This window comes from Rhizopus microsporus (genome assembly GCF_002708625.1).
Source record: "Rhizopus microsporus ATCC 52813 unplaced genomic scaffold scaffold_17, whole genome shotgun sequence".
NCBI classification, from domain to species: domain Eukaryota; kingdom Fungi; phylum Mucoromycota; class Mucoromycetes; order Mucorales; family Rhizopodaceae; genus Rhizopus; species Rhizopus microsporus.
The window spans coordinates 421,147-448,275 of NW_019671932.1; the positions used below are offsets into that span (position 1 = coordinate 421,147).

Sequence of the window (27,129 nt, forward strand, 5' to 3'; positions counted from 1 at the left end):
ATTGAGAATCCATATTAAAAAAAAGGAAAAAAGAAAAGAATGGAAGCATATACATATACGTACATAAATCGATAAGGGGGGTATACAACTTGTAGCTTAGAGTTCTTCTTCGCACAATACCTGTCGAATTCTGTCTCTTAATGCTTCAATAGCTGCTGTTTTCATTTCCAGTATTTCATCTAGATTATCCAAGTACTCAATAAAACCACTTGACGTCTTGAGCTCATCTCTTAACGAACTCTTTTCTTCTTTTCGGCTTGACAAGCTTAATGAAAAGTTGGCCAGTAATTTTGTTTCTTGTTTGGAGTATTCGGTCACCTCTCTGATCTGGGCTCGATGAAACTTAATGAAGGATTCGATCGTGGTCGGGTCAAAGAAGAGACAGTCGTCAAGCTGTGGTGTATGCTTTACAGGTGGTGGTTCCTGGAGATATGTCGAAGGAGATGAAGATATCGCATCAAGCGGGTGTCGTTTCAAATTGTTTTCGTGAGGAAACTCTTCGTCGAGAATATGATCGTCCCCATCACTAGGGAAGTCTTGATCGTGTAAGAGCAAGTCATCATCTTCGACGTCATTGTACAGTTCAGGATCGTCTGATTCAAAAAACTCGTTTTCTTGATACTCTTCAAATGACGATTGACGTTGATGAGCTATGCTTGAACGTCTCGTGTCCTTTTCGCCCTTCAACTCCTTCACTCGGTCGGCATATCGCAAGGTATTAAGTGTATGTTCGCTGTTGGATTGATTAGGAGAGATGGTCGCGATCATGCACGTACGAGAGTTGCCTACAAACGAATCCTTGAGCACTTGAGTTAGCTTACTCTGTCTGAAGGGTGTATGTCGCTTATCCTGATCGAGAGCACGAATGCATTCCTTGAGAGCCAAAAGACTCTTATTAATTTCTGCACCTTCCATTCTAGTCTTGACATCAGCGTCTCCACGGTCCGCACCACGTTCACTACCGGCCAAATCGATGAAGCTAAGCTTGCCTACGATCTTTTTTCTGTTCTTCGTGGGCCTCAGTAGGATTTGTAACACAGCATGGGAACGCGAAGAATCCGAATTGGCTCCCGTGCTGCCAGTGCTACGTGCCTGGCTCCCATATTCAAAGACTTGCATGAGATCCTGAACGTTATTGATGACATACTCCTTCAAGCCCACAATAACCACATTTTGCTTGCCATCTTCTCTAGCAAAGAGCTTTTTTCGGTCATTTAGCAAGTCGTACAACTGTCCTTGGTATATCTCATAAAATCCGATCCAAGCTGATAGATGTTCATATTGTGGTTGATGAATCAAATGGAATACGTCACGAGCTGCCAAGACGTACAACCCAAGTTTTGGATCAAGCATGGTATACGTCTTTCCTGACCCCGTTTGACCACTGTAGATGAATCATCAAGACCCTGTTGTAAAAGAAATAAAAAGAAAAACTTACTATGCAAAGCAGGTCGCCTTTCCACCTTCAAATACGTACTTGACCAATGGTTGAGCCGTTCTCTGATAGATCTTTTCGTTCGTTTCGTCAGAATCAAATACATCATCAAATGTGAAGCTATGTTGTTCAATATACTTTGTCAGATCGACTTTCATTCTGAATAGGAAGGGAATAAATAATGTACGGTTATATCAACTGCATTTCATATACATATTTATGTATATATATATACATTACTTGGGTTCATGCACATTAATGCTTCTCATGCCACAGGTAGGCGCAATATCTTTCTCTCCTCGTTCAATTTCCTTCTTATTCAATGGTCTTTTCCTGACACACACGCGTATCTTTTGATTTAAGTCGCTCGGTTGGCTGCTCACAACAAGAGGACTCGATTTCTGTTGATACCTCGATTTGATAGGCACACCGTAAGGATCTAAAAGTGGATTAGATCCTCTTCGAATCTCGCACTTTTCCTCATCGTCCTCATCTGACTCTTCTACAGCTTCTTCACCACGATCGCTCATGAAATCAGGCTTTTCAAGTGAAGGTAGTGTGCGTGAGCGTGTACGCGTAGGTATGGGTGACTGTATGATCTGCGCTGTGCTTCCACGTCGAACGGTATCCACATTGTTTGTAGATGGAGATCGGTGTTTGTAAGATAGAGGCTTTAAAGAAGACGAAACAAGCCCATTTTCTAAACTAGGTGTCTCCTGGCGTAAGCTTTGAACAAGCTATGTTACAAAAAAAAATGGTTAATACTTTATAAACTATGTATGTATTATTTCCTTGTTTACGTGGAATAATTTTTTTCTATCGGCTACTGAGGTAATGCCCAGACTACTATATTCTTGAAGTGATAACTTTAATGGTGTTAATATTATGAGTTCCTTTTTTAAATCATTCCTTTTATGACTTTATTACTTGAGCAAGGGATTCCAACTGAGTGATTCCGTTAGCAGAAAAGCTTTTGTTAAAAAGATGGCAAGATGAGTCTTTGTTGTTTCTATGTCAGTTCAGTCGTACCTGGAATAATACTTTATCTATTTTAGAAACTGTTCTTCGACTCTTTTCTTAATAGTCAACTTACTTGGTCAAGCTCAGCTTTCTTTAATGTCTCCAATAATAACATGGACATGGAGGGTATTTATAAAGAGATATTAAAGAGAAAGGGGGAAAGTATAAAGTTACAAAGTTAATGATTTTGTGCTGCTACTTTAATCTCAGCATTTCATACTAATTTCCAAGCGCATATATGCATATATTTATATGCACATACACATATACACAAAGATGGCAGAGAGAGAGAGAGAGAGAGGAAATTACGTGTTATTTATAAGTGATATAGTTATAGGGAAAGATTAAAGATATACTTTCTAAAAGGTCTATAAAGAGTAGAGTCTTTTTTTTTTTTTTTTTTTTTTAATACAGCCACTTCCCCTCTTCTGGTTCGGTTCCTACAGCACCTTTCCGTTAGCTACTCCTCATTTTGGATGTTGTACAACCAAACCGCCGTTTTTTCCATTTTTTTTTTTATATAATTTCCTTTTTCCTTGGTATGTTTTGTTTATGTCACAGAATAACCTTTATTTATAAGCTGTGAAAAGGACCCTAAACTGTTTACTGAATAATAACGATAATAACTCAGTATGTATTATGATTTCATAGTGGTTAAAGAAATTAAAGTAGTATGTGTTCCTCTTGAAGAGTGACAGTGTTTCCTTTTTGAGGACAAGTACCGTTCAATAACTAAACAGGCTTATTATACTTTGATCAACTTGCTTTTTTTTATAAAATGCCAAAATGTACAAGGAAAAATAAAAAAGCTTAGTCTCTTTTGAGACAAGTATTGAAAAAAAAAAAAAAACAATCTGTTACTTTAGCACTTGTTAAATGACTCGCTTGTGTAAGCTAGTGTTTCTGTACAACTTTCTTTTGAACGACACGAAAAAAAGAAAAAAAACCTTTGCCGGTTAAAAATGTCGGCTATTCGACAATGAGGCAAACATACGATTTATATACAAGAGAGCACAGTATATTGATATAAAAGAAATAGAAAAGTGATAAACAAATAGTCTCTTCGTTCTATTAACAATAGTCATGTTTGTTGCCCAATGTATCTGTGCTCTACAGTGTGGAGCATACGGGAGAATAAAGAGAGAGAGAAAAGTAGGTTCAGTGAGAAGATGAAACAAATGCACAAAACTTATACATCAGCATAATGTAACAAACTTGTCACACACTACCAACAATATAAATAACTCCCTTTCGAATTCTTTCTTTTTCTTTTTTCATATATTTTGACTGTAAAAAATGTCAAGACTTCACTTGTTCCAAAAGGTAGTCAACGTACTCGTCTACTTGTTTTTCCTTTCTGCTACTGTCTACTCTGTTGTTGGCCCCGCTCCTTCTGATGATGTCGAACACGAAGGACAGACATATATTACACCCTGTAAGTAAAAGAGACTGAAACAAGTTGCATAAAACTTATACATGATTTAGCTTACTGGATCGCTTATATTTGGTCTCTCATCCATTTCCTTCTCTTTGGTTTCATCATCTATCAATGGTTCGAACCTGCTCATGAGGCTGCTATTCATGGCGTAGGCTGGCATTTCGTTATTTCTGTCATACTTAGCTCTATTTGGCTTGGTCTCTTGGTACGTAAAAAAAAAAATCAATACAAAATCGTGAGATTAATTTTTATTGTTTAGAAAAGTGGCCACTATATCATCGGTTTCATCTTTGTCCTTCTCACCGCTTCCTCTGTCTCTTGCGTCTTTTGTAAGTTTGTGTAAAATTTAGTTTTATTATATACTGACTATGCATATTAAAACAGACAAGCTTTCCAAGGACTATCCTGCCACAAGTTGGACCGATAAACTCTTTATCCATGCTCCCTTCTCTTTGTGGCACGGTTGGATCGTATTTACTGCTGTTGTTAACCTCTTCCAAGCCTTCACTGGTGTCAAGGAAGATGGTCCTTCTGTCTGGATTCGTATCCTCGTTATCCTCGCCTTCATTTTCTTGACCTCTACCGCTATTGGCTACGTCGAATACAAGAAGCACAAGGGAGATGTCACAGGTGCCCTTGTGATCGGTCTTGGTCTTTTGGCCATTTTCACCAATCAACATGACCCTTGGATCCACTGGTCTGCTTTGGTGGCTGCCGTCATTACCCTCATTTACCCTGCTCGTCCTTATGTATTTAAGCTTGTCGGACGTGACTCCAGTGCTGAAAATGCTCCTCTTCTTGGTTAAGAAAAAAAAAGTGAAGCTTATTTACATGTATACTCGTCCCCTCTTTTTTTTCTCCCTTTAATGAATAATATCGCTTTTTTTTGTTTATGCAAGTAATAAACATGTATTTTCTTTGTAAACAAATTCTTTATTATTATTATTATTATTACGGTTATTCTTGTTCTTCTTCCTTGGGGCGCGAAGGATTCAAAAGTCGGAATGAGGCTAAAGAAAAGAATAAGGGTTTACAATATACGCATACACATGCATCACTTACTCTGAGTAATCTCTGCTTTGGTTCTACCAACACCTTCCTTATCGACATAATCAGCATAACGAAGTGCGCCTTCAACATAGACTAAATCACTATTGTGACTTTTAACAAGGTGTATACAATATCCTGTTGTCCTTACCCCTTTTTCACTTTGGAAAACCAATCATTGTTTGACCAATAGACAATACGATGCCATTGTGTGCGTTTAATGATGCTATCTGAAAATAATATAAGCGTCGCTGTTTTCGACTTGTATTATATACCATCTTTGCCAGGCCGCGTTTCAGAAGTAGCTAAAGTATAATTATACACGCGACGGTTATCGGAGAGTTCAGTACTAATAGGGTCACTGCCAACACGACCAATAAGTTGAATCTTATTTACTACAGATATACTATGTTAGACTTTTGTTGTTGTACATGCGTGTTTTGATATATTTACAGTCTCGACGCGCAGCTGAAGAAGAAAAAGACTAGCATAAAGTCTCAGTTACCAGTTTTTTTCCTCTCATATAGTGTATGTACTTACTCTAGCAAGCTTGTAAGAAAAAGAAGTTTGACGTAAAAATGCAGACATCTTTATGCTAATGTAAAAAGAACGAAATATGAGAGAGAAGTGAAATGGAAATTTTTTATGGGTAGGAGAACGTACGCGTGTGACTGGTTAATTTCATTATTCATTGACGTAGATTGATACATTAGCTTGCATGAAAACAGCTTTTTTTTTCCCAGTTATGCAAGTTTATAGGATGAAGGGCGTTTGACTTCATTTTTGAAGCAGTAGTTATTAAATCACTATTAGATGGATAATTTACACCGTAATTCTGTCTTTTCTGGATAGATTACTCTGTACAATCTAAGAAAAAAAACATAAGCTCTATTTTAGGAAATGTTGCTATTTATTACATGAAAACAGGTTCCTTTGATAGCCAAACAAGCAATACGACAAGTACAACGATAAGACACAAGCTTATACAAGTAAATGCAATATTTAAATATGTAAAGATGTGACGATGCTTGAAAAACAAGAGAGCACCTATCCACCAGCAAGGGAAGAATAGGAACCCAAACAAGAACAATCCAGCCTCAACATAGACAAGTGTGACTTCATCTAGCCGCGAACGTCTATAGACAGTTTTGGTTGTATTCCCTTCAAGATCAACACAGATAGCAGAGAATCTATCGGGAACGGGAGGTTTTACTGCAACAGGTAACGAGGACGATTGACTAGACATGGTAGGCGGTAGTTGAAATATGGGATTACCATCTAACCAGTAGAGTGATAATCCAGCGTTGCGCTTTTTCCTCTTTTGCTTTAAACCATCACTTTCTTTGTTTTGAGTCGCAGGAGGAAAAGTCCTTCTCTTCTGTCTAGTTTTCCATGAATTTCTTTTATTTATGGAATGCCTTCGTCTTGCAACGACTGATATACTTGACCATCTTCTATCATCTGTTATTCCTCGGCCAGGATTGTATGATGTAATTGGCTGCATTTAATAAAAGGAGAAAGAGAAAAAAAAAATGAAAGAGAGAAAAGGGTGGTCAAGCACCACACACACACGCACGCGTTTTTGATCGGCATAAAATGTAACCTAAAACGATGAATGGTTTATTATTAAAAATGGTATATTAAACAAGTGTATAATCCTTGTTTCGATATAATCTGGATGTCTTTGAATGAAATTTGCTCTTGAGGCTAACAATGAATCTGCTGTGTCTGAATGAATAAATGATCATCATGAATACACAACCCAATAGTAACCAGGATAGGCATTGAATATAGTTTTGTGATAGATTTGAACCATTGAGGCTATTATTATCGATAGTATCCTCTGCCTCAGTCAGGATGGATGTAGGCTCACTGGCTTTTATGCCAAAGAAATCAAAGGATGCAATTTCTTTTGCCATGGCTATGTGTCCAGCACCAGTCATATGAAGAGAGTCCCACCAGAGATATTGATTCATTTCATCATTACATTGGCCTTGACATTTATCCCAATAAGCATCATCCACATTGGTAATCTTTGCTTCAGAAGGATCACCGAGAAGGTTGCTAAACATTAAATATGTGTCATAAAATTCTACATTTTTGTCTTGGCCTTTCCATTCTTCCACTTTTTCTTCAAGATCAACTTTGAAGCTCATGATGTTATCCTTTAGCTGGTCTTTACGCTTCTGCCCAAAAGGTGAAAACTCTAGAGCAGGTGCGCCAAGAATAAGGATACGTGCTTCAGAGTCTTTTTCAAGAATAGCTGTCTATTATAAAAAGATTAAAAAGACCTTTAATGAAGCAGTCTATCTGTCTTACCACTTGATCTTCAATACAGCCGATCCATTCTTTATTCCTTGATTGAGTGTTTCCCTTTGCTACAACAAGATCTGTTGTACCCAAGAAGATGGCATGAATACTGCCCTTTTCTATTGATAAGAGTGATTGTTCTACTTGCTTCTTCAACCAGCTTGATTTCGGGTTACTGGACGGACAGATCCTTGCACCCGACCTGGCAAAGGAAATTAATTTTGCATCCCATTGTTCAGCAAGGACTTGACTCCAGACGGGACCATTGGTCCTTTTGGATTCAACATTAAGATCTATCATGATGTATAAGCATCATAGTAAATAAATGGAGAATGTTATATTCACCAGAATATGAATCACCGTATACGACAAGGGAAGACATTAAATGATAACAAGAGAAAGAAACAAGACATAGAGGCAGAGAGGGCTTCACAGCTCTTTTTATTATTTTATGTTCTCCGAAAAAATCAGACCACTTGAAAGAGGTATAAAAATAGACTCTTGCTCTTCTCTTGTAAATCTCAAATGTATATCGTTTTTGCCAATTCTCCTTTCTATGAACTATACCCATATCTTTACTGTAACTCACTCTATCTTTAAATTGTTTTCACATTTGGTTTGCTTCTCCTTTTCAATGGGGCTTAATTAAGCAAAGCTATTTATAAAAGTATAAAAAGTTGTATGATGTTTTTTATTTTTTATTTTTTTGGGCTTACATCCAACTTGATCAATTAAAAGTGTATGTTATTATTATTAAAAATTGAGCACAAAGAGAAAAAGAAAGGAGGGCTAAATTGACCTTAAAATAGTGCCGTCAATCTACGATGGTCAAACTGACTATCCTCGAATCTATTCAAAAGAGATGCTGATAATGATTTTACCTCCCCCAAGCCATGCTCTATATTTGGGTGGTAACTGAATCAAGAGAGGGGCGTTGCCATACCAGCTCTTTCTCTTCATGTCTCCAAGCCTCATCAACGTAATGTGGCTTCTTGTCCCACAATTTTACTAGTAAAAAGGTACTTGGTTTCTTTAATACAGTAACACTGCATCAAAATAAAATGATATTAGATACAAACTGTCTTTTTTAATCTGTTAGCTATTTGAGAATAAAATAGCAACTGTATATTCTTCGCATTCTTTTCCATTCCTTTAACAGAAAAAGAAAAATAAAAAAAGAGAGATCTTTCTAATGTCACCATTTGTAGATCAACACAGTTATGCTATCCTGGACAATGTAATTCGCCAAGTAAAGGAAAGGCAGGAATGTAATGCATTATAGAAATAAAGAATGAGAATAGAGGCTAAATTAACCTTTTACTTTTAGTTGATCAAGATTCTATACACGTCCTTCATTCTCTGTTCAAAGAATATTTATTTGAATCTATTCATATTGCTGAAAGCAAATCAGGTTAAAGATTAGACAACAACAACGACAACAATATAATAACAGTAAAATAGTTACCAAAATATGCTGTGAATCAGGAAGATATTTATTCAATGTATCTGATCATTGTCTTTATTCAAAAGAGGAAGAAAAGGATGAATATAGTCGAGACATATTTCTTTGTACTATCGAACCAAGATATTGTTCATGCAAGGAATTTTTTGATCGAGTACTTTGTCATAAAGACCTATTGATGGTAAGTTATTTATTGCGTGATCAAGATATCTTACGATGTATTAGTGTCGACATTTATTAGCTGTGATCATTAGCGATATTTTTGATATGCATCAAGTGGTAAACATTGACAACATTACATTTGCCGAAGAATATTATAAATCTGGGTTATTGCATCCGTGACACAATAAATTAATCAATATACGACCCCCTCCCGTCTCTCTCTGTGCTTTGTTCTCTGTCTCCTTTCTTTCTTTATTCGAATGCCACAACATCGATTACCTACTTCACCTAGTGTGTCGTCTTCGAGATCGTCTTCTTTCACAAGAGTCTATCAACGTCCAGAATCACCTACGCTTCCTCCTGAAAACGAAGGTCGCTCAACTCGCTCTTATGTTGATTATCATGATAATCCCACTTCTCCTAGTCATCCTACCAGGTCAATGCCAGATATAGGCACAGCTACAAGTAAGAAAACATTATAAAAGAAAGACCTCATTCTTATATAGTAGTTCACGAGACAAGTACCTTTCAAGAAACAAAATCTCGAACAAGATCCAAATCGAGACCATCTGCCTCTAATTCGACCACTTCTTCAAGAACATCTAGAACCAAATCAACCAAGCTTCACAAAACACCTGATCATTTGGCTACAGCTATCGAAATAAGTACGACAAATGCTATTTCCTCTCCTGCCCCTGCCGCAGGTATGTATTGGTCCCGTACGCTGACCTATGGCAAGGGCCCTTCTCGCCCTTTACGTGCTCACACTGCAAACTTGATTGGAGATCGCTTATTCGTTTTTGGTGGCTGTGACACATCTTCCTGTTTTAATACGCTTTATATTTTAGATATGGGCAGGTATAAGGCTATGCTTTTTGACATGATAACTGTTTGTAATAACACGTTAAATAGATACTATGATTTGGTCAAAGCCACGTACTGTTCATCCACAGTATGGACCGCCTCCCTGCCGTGCTCACTCATGCACGGTGGTTGAAAAAGACCTTGGATATGGTAAAAAGTCCCATCAGCTCTATTTCTTTGGAGGAGGTAACGGGCCAGATTACTTTCAAGACGTTTATGTATTGGATGCAGGTAAGCAGAGAGTATTGTGAAAGTAAGGGCAAGTTAATCTTGAATATATAAAGAAACCTTGACTTGGTCAAAACCAGATATTGATCCACAATCGAGACCTTCCAAGCGACGAGCTCACACGTCTTGCTTGTGGGAGAATAAGTTGGTCATCATTGGCGGTGGTGATGGTGCTCGTGCATTAGATGATGTTTATATGCTAGATATTTCAAAACAAGGGCAACTGAGATGGGAAAAATTAGAAACTACCGGTCGTTGTCCTCCTGCTAGAGGTTATCATACGAGCAACCTTGTTAAAGATAAATTGGTTGTCTTTGGCGGTAGTGATGGTCATGATTGTTTTGAGGATATCCATGTCCTTGATCTCAGTAAGGCCTGCTTATCTTTTTGATAACACTCAAGCTTATGTATCTTTATAGAATCTGCAAAATGGAGTCAAATTGAATTAGATAAGAAAATACCAAGATTGGCACATACTTCTACACAAGTTGGATCCTATGTTTTTGTTATCGGAGGACATGATGGCAGACGGTATTCTCAAGAAGTATTGCTGTTTAACCTCGGTAAAGATGGTAATTGTACATTATATTTCATCTAACTTTATCCATTAGTGACCATGAGCTGGGAATCACGCAAGATTTATGGTGTAGCTCCCAACCCCCGTGGCTATCATACAACTGTTTTATATGATTCTAGATTATATGTACTAGGTGGATATGACGGAAAGAATGTGTTTGACGATGTACACATGTTGGAATTAAGTGCTTGCGCTTATTTACCTCAAATCACGAATTTTGAAATAGACGTTTAACATCTTTTTTTTCTTCTCTCTTTTATTAATAAATACGTACTTACTACTTTTTTTTGTATGAAAGCGTGGACTTTATTTAGCAAAAATAAATTATTTATCGATAATAGAAGACAATTTCCATTCAAAAGATAAAGACGAAAGGAATCCGCTATGTTCCAACTCAAAGCTGTTGGCGGCGGCAGCGGTATACCACGGAGTATGACGTGTCTGATGAGATAATCATTATAATAACTCGAGTATAATCTTACAGTAGAGCATACATTCTACTTTACATTCCTCTATCGCATCTGATAAGAATATCTTATAATAATAACTATAGTAGCCACTAGTATAACAATATTAATATAAATAAAAGAAATAGCCACTTGAAATCAGTGGTAAACTATTGAAAGACAGAAATACTAAGGAAAATTAACAAATATTAATGCTTGAAGGATGCCAGGTAACCAATAATAACCCGGAAAACCGTGGATGGGATAAAAGGATGTCCATTGAAAATAAACATCCAGTGTGCACGCCAGATGCACCAAAAGGCGCAACCGACAATACTTTCATTAGAGAAAGCAGAAAGTTTTTGAGGAGGAAAACGTAAATGAAATATTGCTTGCTCCATAGTATTTACTGTTAAAGTCAATTCACCAAAGAAATGATACCAAACTCGAGCTCACACTTCGAATTTTTTGGGGCATAATAGAATAAAATGCATTTCATCTTCTACATTTAGAATTTGACAAAATCGGCATTCCGAGGAGAAAGAAGACGCTAGCAATTTATGCATTCTGGACGCACAAGGAAACTTGTGTTGTAACAGACGATACAAGGGAGCCCGAATTTGCAATGGAATCGACAAATTTCAAAATCGACGCCAGAACGACATTGATCGAGGCATATTGGAAACTTGGCATCCACCAGATTGTTGTAAAAGCTGTTGGTGGTGCTTGTGAAAATTACGAGGTAGAATGGTATCAGAGTTTGGTTTGAGCCAAGGATGGGTTAGCTGAATACAGACTTCAGAGAGGCGATGGAACAGCAGCCATAAGACTGCCCGGTAAACAAGGGCGAGCGAAAAAAGGATGTAAAGTAAACTGTCCGGCTAAAAGCAGGCGAACCAGCTTTCGGATACGATTACAACCCTGGGAAGGCTGCCTTTGACCGTTCACTCATGCTTTGGGAATCAGGCGAGAGTGACCAGGTGATAAGCTAAAAGCATGGCTAGCCTGAAGAGACTTATAAGGCCTTTGCATCCTAAGTGAGCCATCTGCAGGCCAATTTATGACTTCCGATAATAGTAAAGATAAACAGGTTTCAGCAGAAGCCTTAGGATGTTCTGACAAGGAACCATTGAGCAGAGTAAGAACTGTACCAGAATCAAAAAGAGCGTCAAAAGACCGAAAGAGAACCGAAAGAACGCCTGGAGAATACATTGCTAAAGGGCCTTTGCGAAAAAACGGGAAGAGAAAAGGTAATCTTGCGTCAGCAATCGACAAAGGTAATAAGCTAAGCAAATGAGCGCGCAGCCATAAGGTACAAAGCTAGGAGGGTCGTCATTGAGCAAGAGAGGAGTTAACCATCGATACTAAAGAGCCAAGTGTTGGTAACTTGGCTCCTGCAAACCCAATCCACTGTGCTTGAGGGGTTGTCGAAAGGTGTCCAGTGATATACTTCTGCTCCCACCATGGCCACTAAGAAGCATCAAGGTAAGATTGATAAGATCGAAGTACTTAAAAAGGAGAGAGAAAAGAACAAGGTGACAAGTAATAAGCAAAATCAAGCTACATGTCCTTCTTTTGATGGAACCGATCATTCTCACTCCTCCAGTAAGTTATGCTCTATGAACAAATCAAAAACAAAACTTCCAAAGCCCAAAGATAACGTCGAAAAAACTTTTGTGATTAAGATACCTTTGGCTGATACCTGCAGATGTCCCAAGCTCGTTACCTTGACCCAAGAAGTAGCTGACCACATTACTCAACTGGTATATGCTGTATCCATTTTTGCTAATTACTATTCCTTGAAACTTCTCGAGAATGGTGAAGAACTGCCTGTGGTCACTCAAAATTTGTTCTATAACATATTATCCATCTTTGCTAGCCAAGGAAAACATGCCTCTGATGGTATTAAGAAGAGCTTCAAGACCTTTTGTGAATCAACTTCTTTTACTCAACCTGACTTGGATAAGTACTCAAGTAAAGGATATATCACCACTGTATCTTCTATGACCAAACAGTATGAAACACTAGTCCGCAACTACGTATGCTCTACTTATGAAGATCAAACTCTTAAACATATTCTTAATGTCCTGCCAAAAAAGACTTCTCCTTACTTCTGTGGTGATAACTTAACGGCCAAACAACGCAAGCCTTTAACCAAACAGATCTTTCAATAAAAGATAAATCCCAAGTCTGCCTGGCCATCCAGTATAGACTGAATTGAACGGCATGAAACCATTGTCAATAACTTTCTTACTCTCTGGTCAACGTACAGTGCTTCCAATGATGCTGACGTACCAAGTGAAGCTAATCCGTATGCCAAACCTCAATGCTACATGAAATGGATACACTTTATACAGAAGCAAATGGAGCATAAGAGGTCCATTCGTGAACTGAAACCTCAAGGCAAAGCATCAAGTAGTTATGTTCATAGAAAGTTACAAGAAATTCCTTTTGTCAAGAAGTTGAATACAAGCAAATACAGATCATTAAAGGAAAACACATTGCCTGCTATCAATTCCAACAAGACCTTGGAAATAACAAGCAAGCTGAAGAACATTAATAAAAAGGATATCGATGCTGTCCAAAGCTTTACCAAAACAGTACAAGCAAGAATTCAAGACAAGGCCTTCATGCCTCTCAAATACACTGACCCTCGAGGGACAAGATACCTTTCTTTACTTCTCTTGTATAAGATTGATTCTAAGAGCATACAGATTGATGCTCAAGCTTTTTGGAAACTTGCCAAATAATGTGACAACAAGTTCAAACAAGGTCAAAAGAATTATAATGACTTAGCTTTATAATATTTTAATGCTTTTGATTTTTCAAAGGCAAGCACAAGGCACTTGAAAGCGTGACCTCACGTTCAAAGAAGTTTGCGTATGTATGCTTACATGGCTTTTATTTTGGGCTAAACAAATGCTGTCATTGTAGAAAAGTGATCATTACTGATGGTTATGCTATATTCTTTATGTTTAAGAAACTGTCTCCATCCAAGATGAACCTAGAAGAGAACCAAAGACGCCCAAGGATTTTGCTGATATAGTTGGCGATACAGAAATCTGGGTTGTTGACCCTGGTATATCAGCTATCTTTACTGCAGTTGACTCTACAGAACATGAACGTGTCCGAACAACAAGCTTGGAAGAATACTATCATTTGTGTGGTTACAGTCTTGCTACAAGAAGACGAGAAGAACACCAAGAATATCATTTGGACGAATTTAAGTATATTAGCGAATTACCTACTTTAAAACCTGTAAACTTGACCTCATTTTTACTAGCTGCCTCTACATGTCTACAAAACTATCAAAGAGTCCATAACTACTACTGTCTGAGATAACTTGAGGTAGATTTAGGATATAAAAGACAAAAGACAGGGACAAACAAGTATTTGTGAGAATTCGTTTATTCCTGAGAATTGAGATAATGCAAAATACAATGAAAAGAGGGCTCTATTTATACTTTTTGATGTGAATTAAATCAAGATATGATTTGATTCACTCTGCTACGGTAATGGCTAAAGCTGCGGTGCCTGGCTTATGAGAATAATCTGGATGCTTACTAAGTTACTCTAATTGGTTATTCTTATTGTAAAGACCACACATTGGAATAGTGCTTATAAATCACTTTATATTCCATATTGACTACGCACAGATTCTGTCTTTATTTATTATGGAAATTATGATCTTCATTCTATAACACTGTCAAGATAAATGGTATGCCGCTCCCTTGCATGATGCGGATTTTAACAAAGCTGTATATGGAATAGGCCTTAAAAGCTAAGTTCAAGACGTGTATCAACAAGCAAAAAAGAGCTCAAGAAATTGTTAAAAGTCTCTTTGAAAACAGTACATCAAGTACAGTTGGCTCTAAGAAACCAAACCCTAGTTAAAAGCAAACATGTACCTCTATCTCTTGCTGATCCCCCTTCTTCCTCTCAATGGAAGCGGACTATTGCGTTCAAAAACGGTTCTTTTGGCTCAAGCATGAAAGGAGAACGAGCTGCACCTACAAGACGTATTATTGAAGAAATCAAATGCAAATGCAAACGATCTAATGGGGGTGACCGAATTTGTTTATGTTGACGAGTATTTAATAAGTCAAATATGTAACAATTGTAAAACGAAAGAAATGAATATTTTTTCTATTACTGGATCAAAGCAAGGAGTAAATGCTGTCCTCAAGTGTGAATCTTGTGGTATGGTGTGGAATCGCGATGTGAATAGCGCATTAAATGTATATGGTATCTTTGTTTACAAATCAAGACCTTCAAAAGATTAATGGTTCTTCTGATTTAATGCTCCGTCTATAACGGCAGTGCATCCCTTAATGACTCGGTAAGTATAAAACGAATATATTATTTTTATTCATTAGCTTTCTAGCTACATACACCTTATTGCTTCTAGTAAAACCGTGAATTGTTGTTGTTGTTGCTGTTGTTATTGTTGCCATTCTCTGAAAAGTCTTGATAAAATGATTCATTCAATTTATGACACATCCAAGGTTGAGAAGAAGACGAAGAAGAAGCGAGCTGGTTGTAATTTGTGAGTATTTCATTATTATTGTTACATTGAAGTGCTGAATTGTGGTAATTCATAATACTAGACGGAAGTAGTGAATAGTCCATTAAAGTAGGTGTATACACAAAATCTGAAAAATACATCTCTTCAGAAAATGCGTTTGAAGGTAATCGACCGTGATTATTGTTATCGATCATGGTTGTATTGTTGTTTTTAGGAATAAATGATGTCACTTCATAATGCGGTCTACGGACAGTATTTATTGCTGTAGTAGTAGCAGTACTGGTAGCATCAGGCTTTGTATTTTCCTGTATCTGCGACGGCACAGAGATTGACAGAGATTCAATAGTATCCAGTTCAAGATTGGTGTGTAGTGATTCCAAAAAGATATTCTTTATACAATTGACAAGTGAGTTCACATATTTATGGTGGCGCACGGGTGAAGCAGCCAATATCCTTGCAATTTTTTCCAAATTCTCTTTGGCTGTCTCTCTTTCGCTATCATGAGGCTGTGACACGATTGTACCGTATAGATTGGTGACCATCATCAAGTTTTCTAGTGAAAAATGACACCAATTTTGTTTCAATTGGTTCCAGCATTCAAGCAACTCGGTCGTAGTCCGTGCTGCTTTCAAACATTTATCTCTTGACAAAATCTCGATCGTCGATGGCTCATTCTCGAACTGTTTAGAGAAGAACAAACCATAGAGCTGACAAAGCAAGAAGTTGTATTCAAAGTTTAACTTGATGCATGCCTGCTCTTTGAACGATGTTGTATCCCATTGTCGCTTATCTTTATCCCCTGGTTCATACTTGAAGTAACTGGGCAACTGAGCATACCATGTCTGAAGCTCCTTATCAATCGCTGACACATGGTAAAGTAGTGGCTTCTCTTCTGCAGTCTTGTGGATGATGTCACGGAAAATACGAACACTCTTGAATCGATGGATCATAAACTCGACTCGATACTTGACTTCGGGTATACTTTCTTCATGTTCCATCACTGTCGGAAACTTGACTGTGATCATATTCTTGGGAGGAAGCGAAAATGGTTTATCAGTGTGAATCGTGCCCAACGTTTCCAAAAAGTAAAGAACCCAAAAATATCGTCGATGTCTCTCTTGTTCGTATTTGTCTTCGCTCGTGCTCTCATGGTTCATCTTCAAGTCTAGACACATGCGTATGGCCAGTCCAAGGTAGATATAAGCCTCTGACTCGATCTCTGCCTTGTTTTCAATAGGTATACCAATAGCGTAAATGTACATGATCAACAGACTGTGCATGGTGTCAACACTTGTCTGCATAAAGCGTTCCTTGATCAATGATCTGGCCTTTATAAAAAATGGTTCCCCCACTTGGTTTGGATCTTGCCCAGGAAATAAGTCATGATAAATCGCGGCATGTCTCGCTGTCCAGGCAAAGACAGCATTGGCCAGGAGAGGGTCGAGCGTGCCACGAGCATATCTTGATGCAATCGAATTGTTAGGTTTTGGGCAGGGTAAGCAAAGAAAGCAGGTATTATAGATGTGTATCATTTCATCCATTGTCTTTTTTGATAACTGATAATCATTCAGTTGACTTGACAATGGATCAGGACGCTGACAAGGTTCCCAACTGCTGTAGAGTGGAAATGTCTTTAGCCTCGATTTCCACAGTGGTTTCTTTTTCGCAACTGTTGCTGTATCCGTAGATGAAGAAGATTGGGATGAAGAGTCGACAGTGTCATGCTGATGCAATTCATATTGAGATATTCCAGATAATAAAATGTCGTACAAATCATGAAACGAAATTATATTTGTGTCTATTCTCAGGCCTCTTGGAGTCAGTGATAGAGACCATCTCGTATTGTTGTTGCTCGCTGTTGTCAAAAAGGCATTATGGCTGCATGAAGGGGTTTCCTTGCTCTTACTATCCTCTTTATTGTTCTTTAGTTGATCAGCCACATATTGTGTATTGTCACAAACTTTCTTCATGTCTGTCTCGATTGATTGCACACGCTTTTGTAAGCTATCGACCGTTTCATTCAGCTTCAGTAGATTAAACAAGTCGATTTGTGTAGCTGATCCATCATAAGAGCATTCAGCTAAAGAAGGTATTAATATATATGATATATAACATATTACAGCTAATACAGTCAATAATACTAACCCTTAGCTTGTTGACATCTTGCACACTGTGGATGAGCAAAATCACACTTGACTGTTCAAATAAAAATGACTATGAGCTGATTACTGCTTTTTATATTTGGCTACTGCATGCTGTATATAAAAGTGTTACCTTTTTTTGATCTATTTGAAATAGGGTTTGTTAATGACAAATTAAAGCAAGTAATGTTAGCGTTACCTGCATCGTTCACAGGCCATAGTCATTCGAATTTTTTTAGAGGCATTCGTAGTATTTGCTTGCTTTGAAGCCATTCTTTTTATTAAAACAAAAGAAAAGAAATAGAAAGAGAGGGTAGGTGAGATTCATTATTGTCTGATTGGATAAGTTTTTATATCGGAGATAAAATAGTTTATAAAATACACTGCTTTTCTGGTTGAAACACTGCCCTTGAAGAAGTCAATCAAAAGTTGTACAAACATTTACAGAATCTTAATATTCGATTTATGAAAATCTTGATATATTTTTGAAAGGAAGAACAAAATACACTTGAAACGCGATGCTTCAAGGATACGCGAATTGCCATTTCAGCATCTTTAGTCAGTGGCAAACCGCAGTTACTAAGGTCTGGCCCTCGAAACGAACTTGATCCATTGCTGTCCAAACAGGCGCAATGGTTTACCATGTCATAAAGCTTGTGAATGGGATGCTATTAACAAATGAGAGTATTGATTGTCGCTTATCTCACCGTATTGACCCCTTCTTGAATCTTATTGAAGAATGTTTGAAATTGAAACATACAAAAAAAAACTGCTTGACCTATCGCACAGATGCGCAAACAAACCACCACCTCTGACTGTGTCAAGGTTAGGTCAGACGCTCGAATTGAAATAATTAAAGATCTAATAAATAGCGTGCTATCTTAAATGTTGTATTATAAGCACACTTGCAGCAAATAATATTAAGACATAGTGTCAACATAAAGAATTCCGTTTCTATTAAAACCATTGATAACCTGGAAAGCATTTTTTTGTTTTTGATTTCAAGGGGAATGCGTGGTTGGTAGTAGTTGAATTATACTTGAAAGTAGAACATTTTAGCTGTAAATGGATCATTGAAAATGTACTTTAGAAAAAACTGAAACTCATCTTGAGCACTTTAGATAAAGGAAAATCCTTTTTTCTCAATGACAATTTACTTTGAAAAGTAAAGAAAAAAAAACTATTTGAAGAGAAAAGTCTATTAGATTTAAGTTACAAATCTAGTTTAGTGAATTATAAAGAGAGAGACAGAGAGGGAATTAAAGTAAAAACCAAGCTGCAATACCAGCAGCAGCAGCAACAAATGCACCTCCAGAACGAGGAATGGTGGCACCGCTAGTGGAACTATTACCAGAAGATGCAGAGGCTTGAGTGCTAGAAGCAGTGGCGCTGCTTATTCTGGAAGAAATAGCAGATCGAACAGCAGAGGTAACAGCACTAGCAGAGACAGCAGCGGCTGCCATACGTTCAACTTCAGGGGCTTCAGCAGCTTCAGAGGCAACAGAGTTGGCATGGAGATCATTTTGAGCATATGCCTTTTGACGGGCGCGGCGGTAGTCCTTGTCATGGTGTCCAAAAATATCATGATCTTTGTGGTGTTTGCCATCACGGTGATCTCTGTCATGTCCCTTGTCATGATTTCTACGTCCACCATAGTTACCTTTGTCATCATCGTCTTCTTCAACATCGTCATCATCATATGTAGGCTTTGGATTTACAGGGTCGTCATTGTACTCTTCCGGTTCAGGCTTATCCTAAAAAATAAATAAGTACATATTCTGTCCCTTTTCTTATATATCATCTGACTTACAGTAGGACGATGATCAGAGACTACAACCCAAGGCTTGGTACGAGTGGTGGTTTCAAAGACAACAACAGGAGGCTTGTCTACAATTTCAACATCAGGCTGATCGTCAATAGGAGATGAATGAGGGGGAAGGTAGCCATGACGATGCTCTTTATCATGGTCACGATCATGGTCATGTCCAACAAGATCGTGATTAAGATGATCAATACCACCATGATGTACATCAGCAGCTAAGAACGATAATTAGATCATCAAAACAAAGGAAGACACAGAGCAACGTACCAAAAGCACAAGTGACAGCAGCAGCAACAGCGAGGAGAGTCAATGATTTCATATTCAAAAGGTGTTAAAAGTAAGAGAATTCAAGCGCACTTGATAAAAATGTTTAACCATTTTATAGATGTTTTATTAACAAAATATGTTTGAAAAATATTTTACAACAGTTTGTTTTAAGACAAGTCTCTTTTACAATTAAAAAAATGATCTATCGGAAGATGAATGCTTGATTTCCTTATACAGTATTTCTACTTCAAATTCAGACGATGTTAGTTTTTTTCTGGACGAATCAAAATGTAAACTCAGACGACCTACTTACCTGCTTTGTACAAGATAAAATAGGAAATTAGCTTTAAACAAGCCAACAGTGATCTCTGGGACATCTTGCTTGTAGAAATCTAAATCTCTTGTGAAAGAGAAACCATGTTCGATATGACGATATAAAGAAAAGAAGAGCTTCTAAATTGTTGATTTCGCAAGAAAACTGGAGGACGACTGCATCCAGTAATAATATCTTTGGAGATTTTATAAATGTTTTCGGAAGCACCTAGATCATGGTGCCACATTATTTCGCAACTTTTGCAAGTGAGAACACTGTGGAGGTCGATCATAACTGTAGTAAGAGTTGTATCTTAACATGAATGGCATACCTATATTTACAAAAAAATATAGATGTATGACATAAATGGTAACTGCTTTCATTACCTTGGATGTACGAAATTCATCCACCGTTGCAAGCAACAGTTCACCAGACTTCTGTCTTCTCTTTAACTGCCAGTAAAGCACTCCAGTTACACCGATTCTACATGGTCCTTTCCGAGCATTCCGTTTCCAAATGATATGAGCGGCAGCTTTCTTTATCGTAAAAGAAATCTGTTTTCTTCCAATAGGGGTCTTTCCTTCTATAATAAATAGTAAATAATAATGATTATTTTCCATGTTATACGAAGTACTTACTTTTGGTTTACTTTAGAAGGATGCTTATCTTTTCTTTTCTTCTTGCATTTTTTTCCTTCTTGTTTAAACATACTGGTTTAAGGAAAAAAGGTTTGCGAATTGTGTTGTTGAAAAAGGGGCGCTAATGTACACTTTCGTTGTCAATAATCATCTGTCAGACTTGACAACATTTTCCATTGATTAATGCTTTTTTACATTTTACCCTTGATCCCTAACATTAGCTTCCTAACGGATTAAACTAATCCAGAAGGGCATTTGTTTACTTTATTTTTGCGCTCAATTGGGTCATGTCAATAAAATATTGTGTTTATACTAAATGTGCCTTTGATAGTACTGTTGACTTGTCTAAAGGTAATTTCCTATTTTATCTTGCACAAAGCAGGTAAGTAGGTCGTCTGAGTTTACATTTTGATTCGTCCAGAAAAAAACTAACATCGTCTGAATTTGAAGTAGAAATTCTTCACTATTTTAATCAAAACTAAAATTCACTCAGTTATGGGACTGCAGCCACCCAAAGATTTTGAAGGACTTGTAAAAGAAGCTCAAGGGTTAATTCAGAAGAAGGATGACATGGAAAACACTTTGAAAGAATACGAACAAGTACTCCATACATCTGGAGTAGGTATGAACGACCCTTTGGTAGATAGATTGGGTTTCCCAAGAGCAGATGTTGATGTTGCCATGGTCAGAGCAACGCGTAATCAAGTTCATCTGTTACGTAATGACATTCATTCTGTCACCTCAAAGATAGAAAAACTACTTGTTGAAATTCATCAAATGAAAAAAGCTGACGAAAGCGATTATTTATCTACAAATGACATCAAACCGTCGCATAATACTATTATACCCTTTGCTGTTGTCAATGCAGTCGCACCAGATTCACCAGCCTATCTTGCAGGATTACGTCGGCAACATAAAATTATTCAGTTTGGACCAATCAATAAGGATAATCATCAGGGATTACAAGCACTGAATGCAGTTGTCAACTCAAGTGAAAATCAACAAATTCAGGTGAAAGCACTGAAAGAAGATGGGAGTATTATTGATTTCACAGTAACACCAAAAACAGGCTGGGGCGGTAGAGGAACATTAGGATGTCATCTGTTACCTTTATAAAAAGCAGTATATATACATAGAATCTTTTTTCTTGAGCGAATAACTACCCGACTTTGTATGTAGAAAGTATACTGTGTTTTTATTAACAAGTAAATATTTGGTCGGCCCATTTGGACCGATATAAACTACATTTTTTTATTGGACAGACCCCTCAGTTTACACGACACGTGTGGTTACTACAAAGCTTAAGACCTGTATTTTTATTTCGTTGAGTTTTTAAATTATCTTTTATAGTATTAAACAGATCTAAATCTCTCAAACAACATCAGTAAAATTTAAAGTTCAAACATGCCTCCTGTCAAAAAAAAACTTGATATCAACGTAAAAGTGCCAGTTAGCAAGCGTTTCATTACTGATAATACAGTGAAAACTATATTACTCCGTGAGCACGACTGGAACGAGCCTAAGTTAAGCTTCCAAGGAAAGACGATTGCACAATCTAACTTAGTTACTATCAAGCATCCAGAAGTAATAGATGGATTCGAAAGACATAAAAGTAGGTATAATAGCTGCAATATAATGCATGTGTTGAAATCGATTATTTCGCTATAGGTTCTGTGGATGCTGCAAATAATTTACGTGATAATCTGACCTCTTATCACGACATTATCTCAACCGAAAGATGGGAAATGCGCTTCTTTAGTTTCTTCTTGAGCCTTGATGAAGCGAACGCATACAGTTCCTTCAGGGTCTTCTCTGAGGAAGGTGACTCAAGGGGCCACTCGTCCTTTAAGGATAATTTGACCTTCAACTTGCTTGAACATTGTAAGAAATTGAAGTCGAGACACAATGAAGTGGCCCAAGACAGCAACCGAATGTTTAGAAGTGATTCTAACCATTCCTACGTCTCCATGAGTAATGCAGGCAACAAAAGAAAGAGATTGGTATGCCGTAAATGAAAAGAAAGCGGTACTAATGGCAAGCGGGTTGAACATTTTTGTAGTTGTGACCCCACAACCTCCTTGTGCTTCGACTGTCATAATCAACATTTGAAGGCTGTCTGGCTTCGCCAGCTTTATTAAAAATAATTCTTCATAATTATGTCTACAATATTTTTATTTTTTTTTCAATAACAAAAGCTTCAAGTTGCTATATCACTTTATTCATCAAAGGGTCAGCCCAAATGGGCCGATTGATTTTTTTGAAAAACCGACCAATTTCAAAACGATATGGCTATGAGGCAAAAGTGCTCACTTCTTTATAAAAGCTCATCTATAGGCAGAATACGTATCTAATAATACGTGTTAGAATGGATAGCAACAGTAAATGATTTTTTATCTGATCAAAATATTATTTTATAGTCGATCCAAATGGGCCGATTGCCAAATCTGTACTTGTTAATTATTGACGTTAATTTTATAAAATATTGTCGTAAAAAGACGACAAAGAAAAATATGTTTGAATAAAACGACATCATGTCAAAAGAGAGAGAGATAATGAGTATATGTAGAAAAAGAGAGAAAAAGTATGTTAGTATTAGAGCACATATCCTAATATTAGTTTTACTTACCACCAAGGTGCATTCTGGGAAGGGTAGCGATAACTACCCAGGAAAGTTTAAACAAAAAAAAAAAAAAGGAACGGAGGACAGAGAGAACCCAGGGCGTCAGAAGAGACTATTGGGGAACGTTCCAGATACGCGCCAGAGAGCAAAGAGGGCGGGACAAGCGAGTCAGAGCAAGGACCATGAGGACAGGCTAGTTTTGATTGGTGAATCTTTGAACACTCAGAGGGACATTTGATAACTGCTGTAAAGAAGCAAAAAAAGGACTCGATTAAAATGGATTTCTATATGTTTTTCTTTTTCAAACAAGCTTCAGGATCAGGTACCTGGAACAAAGAAATCATATCAAATAGGAAAAATCTACATGGTGATTATTCAAGAATATGCATTGCCAAACATGACTACATGGAAAAACCGAATAAAGAATTTAGACTTTTACAAAGAGACTAAAGAAGGCTATTCCAATATCAAGTTAATTTCAACTCCAAGACAGCTCACCTATTAATATTACTGTCAAATGGGATAGTGAGCCATATTCTTTTTGTATTTGTTATTACTCTTATAAAATTACAACGGTTTCAATACGGCATCAAAATTTGGAAATACAGTATATCCATGGATGTCAAAGCTGGCACTATGAAAATATTCTTGGTGATGACGAATTTACATTTCGTACAATATGAATTTTGCTCTCACCATTGGGTGCATTTATTTTCGATCATAGTCGAATTTATTTTTTGGAAAGACAGTATAACTTGTATATGTCTATGATGTATTAAAATGTATTAAAAAAGAGTTGATGAGATCAATAAATATTGTTGTATAAACACATGATAATACAAGAAGTCCTCTTTTTCTTTTCTCCTTTTCTTTTATAAATAATCATCACGAATCATAAAGTAATAATATACAATAATTATAAAAGGGATGATTAACAAATCAAAAGGGCTCAACTATCGACTGCTTATTATCCAACTTGTCTGTTCTATTTATAAACACTATACAATATAATAAGCAAATAAAACAACAATTAGTTGGAAGCGATGATATTATTATTTTTTGTTGTTTACTAGGATTTACATAGGATACCATAAGTTATCTATTATATGAACAGAATGAACTAATCCACTCACAACTATGTAATACCTTTGTTCATCACGGCTTACTTTTATATCAAGAAGAATATTACATTGCCAATGTTCAAAAGATAGTCACTGGCATCTTTTTACCTCTAACGCATTATTACTCTCTTACCCGTGGTTTAACTAATCCTCAGTGTCATTCACCTTTATGTCCTAATAAGCAGCTTACTATCAATCACTTGATAGATCAAGATCACGTAAATAATCACTTCAATATTTCGCTGTTACACTAATTAATGGTTATTACAGATACAGCAAAAAGGATGGATATCGAGCATAACAAGATGTATTATTAACTCTATCAGTCAAAAAGGGTTAAAACAACAGGCTGCCATTTCAGAGTTTTTGCTAACTGAACAACCCTACATCTAGGATCTTGCAATTTTACATACAGTCTATGGAACACCTCTCTTAAACTCTCATGTTATTCCTAAATTTCAGAGAAGACAAGAATTTTATCAAAGGATTCTTTGTAACTACCTTGAAATCACTTAACTGTATCACTTATTTTATAATGTTTTGCTATCAAAGAAAAGATGCTCTGCTCCCTTAATAATAAGAGTAGGTTCTACCTTATTACAACATACTACCCAGTTTATCTACCCATTTTATGGAACCTTATACTGTTTTATTAAAAATAAATTTCAGAGAGGATAAAATTATGGCGTGTGTGAAAAAAATGATTGATGCATAAAAAAAGTATTTATGCAAAGGTTAAAAATAAAATGCATGCAAAAGAAGACGGCATACAAATGAGAGTGATAAGTAATAAGGGGAGAATATAAAGAATTATACAGTTTGTTATGTAAGAAAATTATTGTATACAACTTACCCCCGAAGGCATCTAGATGTGTCTTAGCGATAACTAGGACGAAAAATCATCACCTAAGCGTATTCTAGTTCTTGGTTGCTCCTGATCGTTCACTCTTCTTCGACGTTTTGTAGGAGCAACAGCAACCCAGCGAAACCTATGAGGAACCATGCCATTACGTCGAAGCTCACGAAGGACGTGCACGTAGTTGAGGCAAGCAGTAACATTCCTGTTGATATTATTCAATAAATTAGACACTCAGTATGAGTGCTGTCCCCTAAAAAAAAACTTCATGGTATCACTTTGTCGTTCAAGATGTGCTTGAATTATCAAATAGAGAGAGAAGTGGTTCGTTGTTAAGGCATTTACCAGTGTTATTACCATCATATAATGGATAATTTTAATAACTTTTAGTTTCTGTAGCTAAAAGATTGCTATTTCTTTTGGTTGGAAAAAAAAAGGAGAAAATAAGAATACTTCTACTTGTAGTACATGACAAAAGAGTAATCACAGCATATTGCCTGAATAATCAACTATTTCCTCACTAATTTATGCTGCTTCTATTTCTATCTTGTTCCTAAACTTTATGTAGAATATTCCATTTTTCTTTTTCGAATCGCAAGTGCACAAACAAGCATCAAGCATGCTCCTGATCTGGTCCTCTTTGGGCAATTATATAAAGATTAAGATGCAGAATTGATACGCAAGGAAAAGTAAGCGTACATCTATCTTATTTTAGCACTGATGTTCACTTAAAAAAAGTATTCAAAGAGCATATATACCTGTCTAAATAAACTGTATAAGAGAATCTGTACTATAGCGTGGGGTATGTGGTTGTAGTGTATAATTTTACACAAAAGTAACAAAAATATCATTGGAAGTTATCGTTGACATCTAAACCATCCCTAAGTCAAACTATCAACTGACTCTTCAGATATGCGGAATATCATTGAATCCAAGGGCATTTATATATACAGCATATATTATATGAAATGACTAATATTGTTGTAGGAATGAATATAGATCCTCTTTGTTGTACAGTGCGTTGTATTTTGCATTTGACTTTATTACCCACCCAGGTTGAAATGAGCATGAACCCTAACACTACCAAGTCTTAGCCTACCAGTTATAATGATTAGTTTATCTCCCTCTACCTACCCCATTGCCTTCTCACCCTCACCACACTATACACTCCACTTTGTTGAATTTGTCCGGGCAATTTCAGTATAAAAATACTACGTGCCCACTTGAGTTTAATAAAAAGACTGTTTAGCCGTATAACCTATACGTCCAGCCACATTAGAACCTTACACGCTGCCTCTACTCAAGTAAAGCATAATCTTCATTTTACTAAGTTTTTGGAAGAGCAAGACAGTGTAAAGTTCACAAGGACATTGCCTTTCTTGTTGACAACCTCATCTTTCTTATTCAGAGATTTACCCAGTTTACGCCAGTAATTGTTTATGGATCCAGGATCAGTAAATGCATCAGAAGTTAGCCAACTATCATCGTCTTTGCTGTAATTCTTCCAGCGTACGAGATATTCTCTATTTCCAGGTTCACCTCTGTGATCGATAATTGCTTCGATTTCGTATAGTTCATCTCTTGGAATGATCTCATCCTGTGAAATAAGCTTCAACTCTTCTGGAGAATAATTTCGCGACATGAGAGTTTCATCAATATCACGAAGAATATAAGAACCACCTTGTGTTTGACGTACAACTCGGTATGGTCCTTTGAAAGCAGGTGAGAGACTATTTGTTTGCTCTCTGTCACGTACCATAACGTAACTCCCTTCAGGGAATGACAACTGACGGTTTTTGCTGTCAGCCTTTTCCTTTTGTCTGTCAGTATAGATATC

General features: G+C 36.9%; 13 protein-coding genes across 13 annotated transcripts; 7 read left to right on the forward strand and 6 right to left on the reverse strand.

Annotated features, from left to right (window-relative positions):
* Positions 1–31: 31 nt before the first annotated feature.
* RHIMIDRAFT_49129 (kinesin-domain-containing protein) lies at positions 32–2,323 on the reverse strand. The gene is made up of 4 exons (XM_023615313.1): positions 2,236–2,323; positions 1,676–2,172; positions 1,439–1,594; positions 32–1,384 (listed from the first exon to the last, which is right to left on the reverse strand). Exons 2-4 carry the CDS (start codon positions 1,963–1,965, stop codon positions 97–99), a joined length of 1,734 nt encoding a protein of 577 aa, XP_023463276.1. The 5' UTR covers positions 1,966–2,172; positions 2,236–2,323; the 3' UTR covers positions 32–96.
* Positions 2,324–3,742: 1,419 nt separating this feature from the next.
* Positions 3,743–4,824, forward strand: RHIMIDRAFT_49147 (uncharacterized protein). The gene is made up of 4 exons (XM_023615314.1): positions 3,743–3,890; positions 3,941–4,098; positions 4,153–4,222; positions 4,278–4,824. Exons 1-4 carry the CDS (start codon positions 3,752–3,754, stop codon positions 4,697–4,699), a joined length of 789 nt encoding a protein of 262 aa, XP_023463277.1. The 5' UTR covers positions 3,743–3,751; the 3' UTR covers positions 4,700–4,824.
* A 26-nt stretch (positions 4,825–4,850) lies between these two features.
* Positions 4,851–5,528, reverse strand: RHIMIDRAFT_240689 (nucleic acid-binding protein; the record flags this gene model as incomplete). Its single annotated transcript, XM_023609434.1, has 6 exons — positions 4,851–4,903; positions 4,956–5,044; positions 5,092–5,170; positions 5,216–5,335; positions 5,394–5,424; positions 5,481–5,528. The coding sequence occupies 6 exons, from the start codon at positions 5,526–5,528 to the stop codon at positions 4,851–4,853; spliced, it is 420 nt and encodes a 139-aa protein (XP_023463278.1).
* A 221-nt stretch (positions 5,529–5,749) lies between these two features.
* On the reverse strand, positions 5,750–6,444 carry RHIMIDRAFT_240690 (uncharacterized protein; the record flags this gene model as incomplete). The annotated part of the gene is made up of 2 exons (XM_023609435.1): positions 5,750–5,807; positions 5,858–6,444. 2 exons carry the CDS (start codon positions 6,442–6,444, stop codon positions 5,750–5,752), a joined length of 645 nt encoding a protein of 214 aa, XP_023463279.1.
* Positions 6,445–6,580: 136 nt separating this feature from the next.
* Positions 6,581–7,632, reverse strand: RHIMIDRAFT_240691 (uncharacterized protein; the record flags this gene model as incomplete). Its single annotated transcript, XM_023609436.1, has 3 exons — positions 6,581–7,207; positions 7,260–7,543; positions 7,596–7,632. The coding sequence occupies 3 exons, from the start codon at positions 7,630–7,632 to the stop codon at positions 6,581–6,583; spliced, it is 948 nt and encodes a 315-aa protein (XP_023463280.1).
* Positions 7,633–8,442: 810 nt separating this feature from the next.
* On the forward strand, positions 8,443–9,054 carry RHIMIDRAFT_240692 (uncharacterized protein; the record flags this gene model as incomplete). The annotated part of the gene is made up of 4 exons (XM_023609437.1): positions 8,443–8,518; positions 8,578–8,661; positions 8,712–8,893; positions 8,938–9,054. 4 exons carry the CDS (start codon positions 8,443–8,445, stop codon positions 9,052–9,054), a joined length of 459 nt encoding a protein of 152 aa, XP_023463281.1.
* Positions 9,055–9,134: 80 nt separating this feature from the next.
* On the forward strand, positions 9,135–10,777 carry RHIMIDRAFT_285866 (galactose oxidase; the record flags this gene model as incomplete). The annotated part of the gene is made up of 6 exons (XM_023613322.1): positions 9,135–9,339; positions 9,408–9,728; positions 9,787–9,969; positions 10,023–10,334; positions 10,386–10,529; positions 10,578–10,777. 6 exons carry the CDS (start codon positions 9,135–9,137, stop codon positions 10,775–10,777), a joined length of 1,365 nt encoding a protein of 454 aa, XP_023463282.1.
* A 1,474-nt stretch (positions 10,778–12,251) lies between these two features.
* RHIMIDRAFT_299996 (uncharacterized protein) lies at positions 12,252–13,163 on the forward strand (the record flags this gene model as incomplete). The annotated part of the gene is made up of 1 exon (XM_023614338.1): positions 12,252–13,163. The coding sequence occupies exon 1, from the start codon at positions 12,453–12,455 to the stop codon at positions 13,161–13,163; it is 711 nt and encodes a 236-aa protein (XP_023463283.1). The 5' UTR covers positions 12,252–12,452.
* A 189-nt stretch (positions 13,164–13,352) lies between these two features.
* Positions 13,353–14,331, forward strand: RHIMIDRAFT_240696 (uncharacterized protein; the record flags this gene model as incomplete). Its single annotated transcript, XM_023609438.1, has 2 exons — positions 13,353–13,675; positions 13,998–14,331. The coding sequence occupies 2 exons, from the start codon at positions 13,353–13,355 to the stop codon at positions 14,329–14,331; spliced, it is 657 nt and encodes a 218-aa protein (XP_023463284.1).
* A 1,016-nt stretch (positions 14,332–15,347) lies between these two features.
* RHIMIDRAFT_263236 (uncharacterized protein) lies at positions 15,348–17,957 on the reverse strand. The gene is made up of 4 exons (XM_023611651.1): positions 17,855–17,957; positions 17,789–17,799; positions 17,660–17,710; positions 15,348–17,594 (listed from the first exon to the last, which is right to left on the reverse strand). Exons 1-4 carry the CDS (start codon positions 17,926–17,928, stop codon positions 15,394–15,396), a joined length of 2,337 nt encoding a protein of 778 aa, XP_023463285.1. The 5' UTR covers positions 17,929–17,957; the 3' UTR covers positions 15,348–15,393.
* A 703-nt stretch (positions 17,958–18,660) lies between these two features.
* RHIMIDRAFT_294401 (uncharacterized protein) lies at positions 18,661–19,829 on the reverse strand. The gene is made up of 3 exons (XM_023614083.1): positions 19,745–19,829; positions 19,466–19,692; positions 18,661–19,409 (listed from the first exon to the last, which is right to left on the reverse strand). The coding sequence occupies exons 1-3, from the start codon at positions 19,794–19,796 to the stop codon at positions 18,915–18,917; spliced, it is 774 nt and encodes a 257-aa protein (XP_023463286.1). The 5' UTR covers positions 19,797–19,829; the 3' UTR covers positions 18,661–18,914.
* A 1,264-nt stretch (positions 19,830–21,093) lies between these two features.
* On the forward strand, positions 21,094–22,107 carry RHIMIDRAFT_49229 (prosome, macropain 26S subunit non-ATPase 9). Its single transcript, XM_023615316.1, has one exon. The coding sequence runs from the start codon at positions 21,191–21,193 to the stop codon at positions 21,809–21,811; it is 621 nt and encodes a 206-aa protein (XP_023463287.1). The 5' UTR covers positions 21,094–21,190; the 3' UTR covers positions 21,812–22,107.
* On the forward strand, positions 22,100–24,829 carry RHIMIDRAFT_294402 (uncharacterized protein; the record flags this gene model as incomplete). Its single annotated transcript, XM_023614084.1, has 4 exons — positions 22,100–22,307; positions 22,364–22,695; positions 24,400–24,654; positions 24,707–24,829. The coding sequence occupies 4 exons, from the start codon at positions 22,100–22,102 to the stop codon at positions 24,827–24,829; spliced, it is 918 nt and encodes a 305-aa protein (XP_023463288.1).
* Between the last annotated feature and the right edge of the window lie 2,300 nt (positions 24,830–27,129).

What these genes read in the sequence shown, in the direction of transcription:
- RHIMIDRAFT_49229 (XM_023615316.1), top strand. Translation starts at nt 21,191, where the DNA reads ATGGGACTGCAGCCACCCAAAGATTTTGAAGGACTTGTAAAAGAAGCT.
- RHIMIDRAFT_294401 (XM_023614083.1), bottom strand. Translation starts at nt 19,796, where the DNA reads ATGAAATCATTGACTCTCCTCGCTGTTGCTGCTGCTGTCACTTGTGCT. An exon ending in TGCTGTCACTTGTGCTTTTG is followed by an intron (nt 19,693 to 19,744) that starts GTACGTTGCTCT and finishes TATCGTTCTTAG; the next exon opens with CTGCTGATGTACATCATGGT. An exon ending in TCTCTGATCATCGTCCTACT is followed by an intron (nt 19,410 to 19,465) that starts GTAAGTCAGATG and finishes TTTATTTTTTAG; the next exon opens with GATAAGCCTGAACCGGAAGA.
- RHIMIDRAFT_49129 (XM_023615313.1), bottom strand. Translation starts at nt 1,965, where the DNA reads ATGAGCGATCGTGGTGAAGAAGCTGTAGAAGAGTCAGATGAGGACGAT. An exon ending in ATTAATGTGCATGAACCCAA is followed by an intron (nt 1,595 to 1,675) that starts GTAATGTATATA and finishes CTTCCTATTCAG; the next exon opens with AATGAAAGTCGATCTGACAA. An exon ending in AAGGCGACCTGCTTTGCATA is followed by an intron (nt 1,385 to 1,438) that starts GTAAGTTTTTCT and finishes ATTCATCTACAG; the next exon opens with TGGTCAAACGGGGTCAGGAA.
- RHIMIDRAFT_49147 (XM_023615314.1), top strand. Translation starts at nt 3,752, where the DNA reads ATGTCAAGACTTCACTTGTTCCAAAAGGTAGTCAACGTACTCGTCTAC. An exon ending in ACAGACATATATTACACCCT is followed by an intron (nt 3,891 to 3,940) that starts GTAAGTAAAAGA and finishes TACATGATTTAG; the next exon opens with CTTACTGGATCGCTTATATT. An exon ending in CTATTTGGCTTGGTCTCTTG is followed by an intron (nt 4,099 to 4,152) that starts GTACGTAAAAAA and finishes TTTATTGTTTAG; the next exon opens with AAAAGTGGCCACTATATCAT.
- RHIMIDRAFT_263236 (XM_023611651.1), bottom strand. Translation starts at nt 17,928, where the DNA reads ATGGCTTCAAAGCAAGCAAATACTACGAATGCCTCTAAAAAAATTCGA. An exon ending in AAGATGTCAACAAGCTAAGG is followed by an intron (nt 17,595 to 17,659) that starts GTTAGTATTATT and finishes TACCTTCTTTAG; the next exon opens with CTGAATGCTCTTATGATGGA.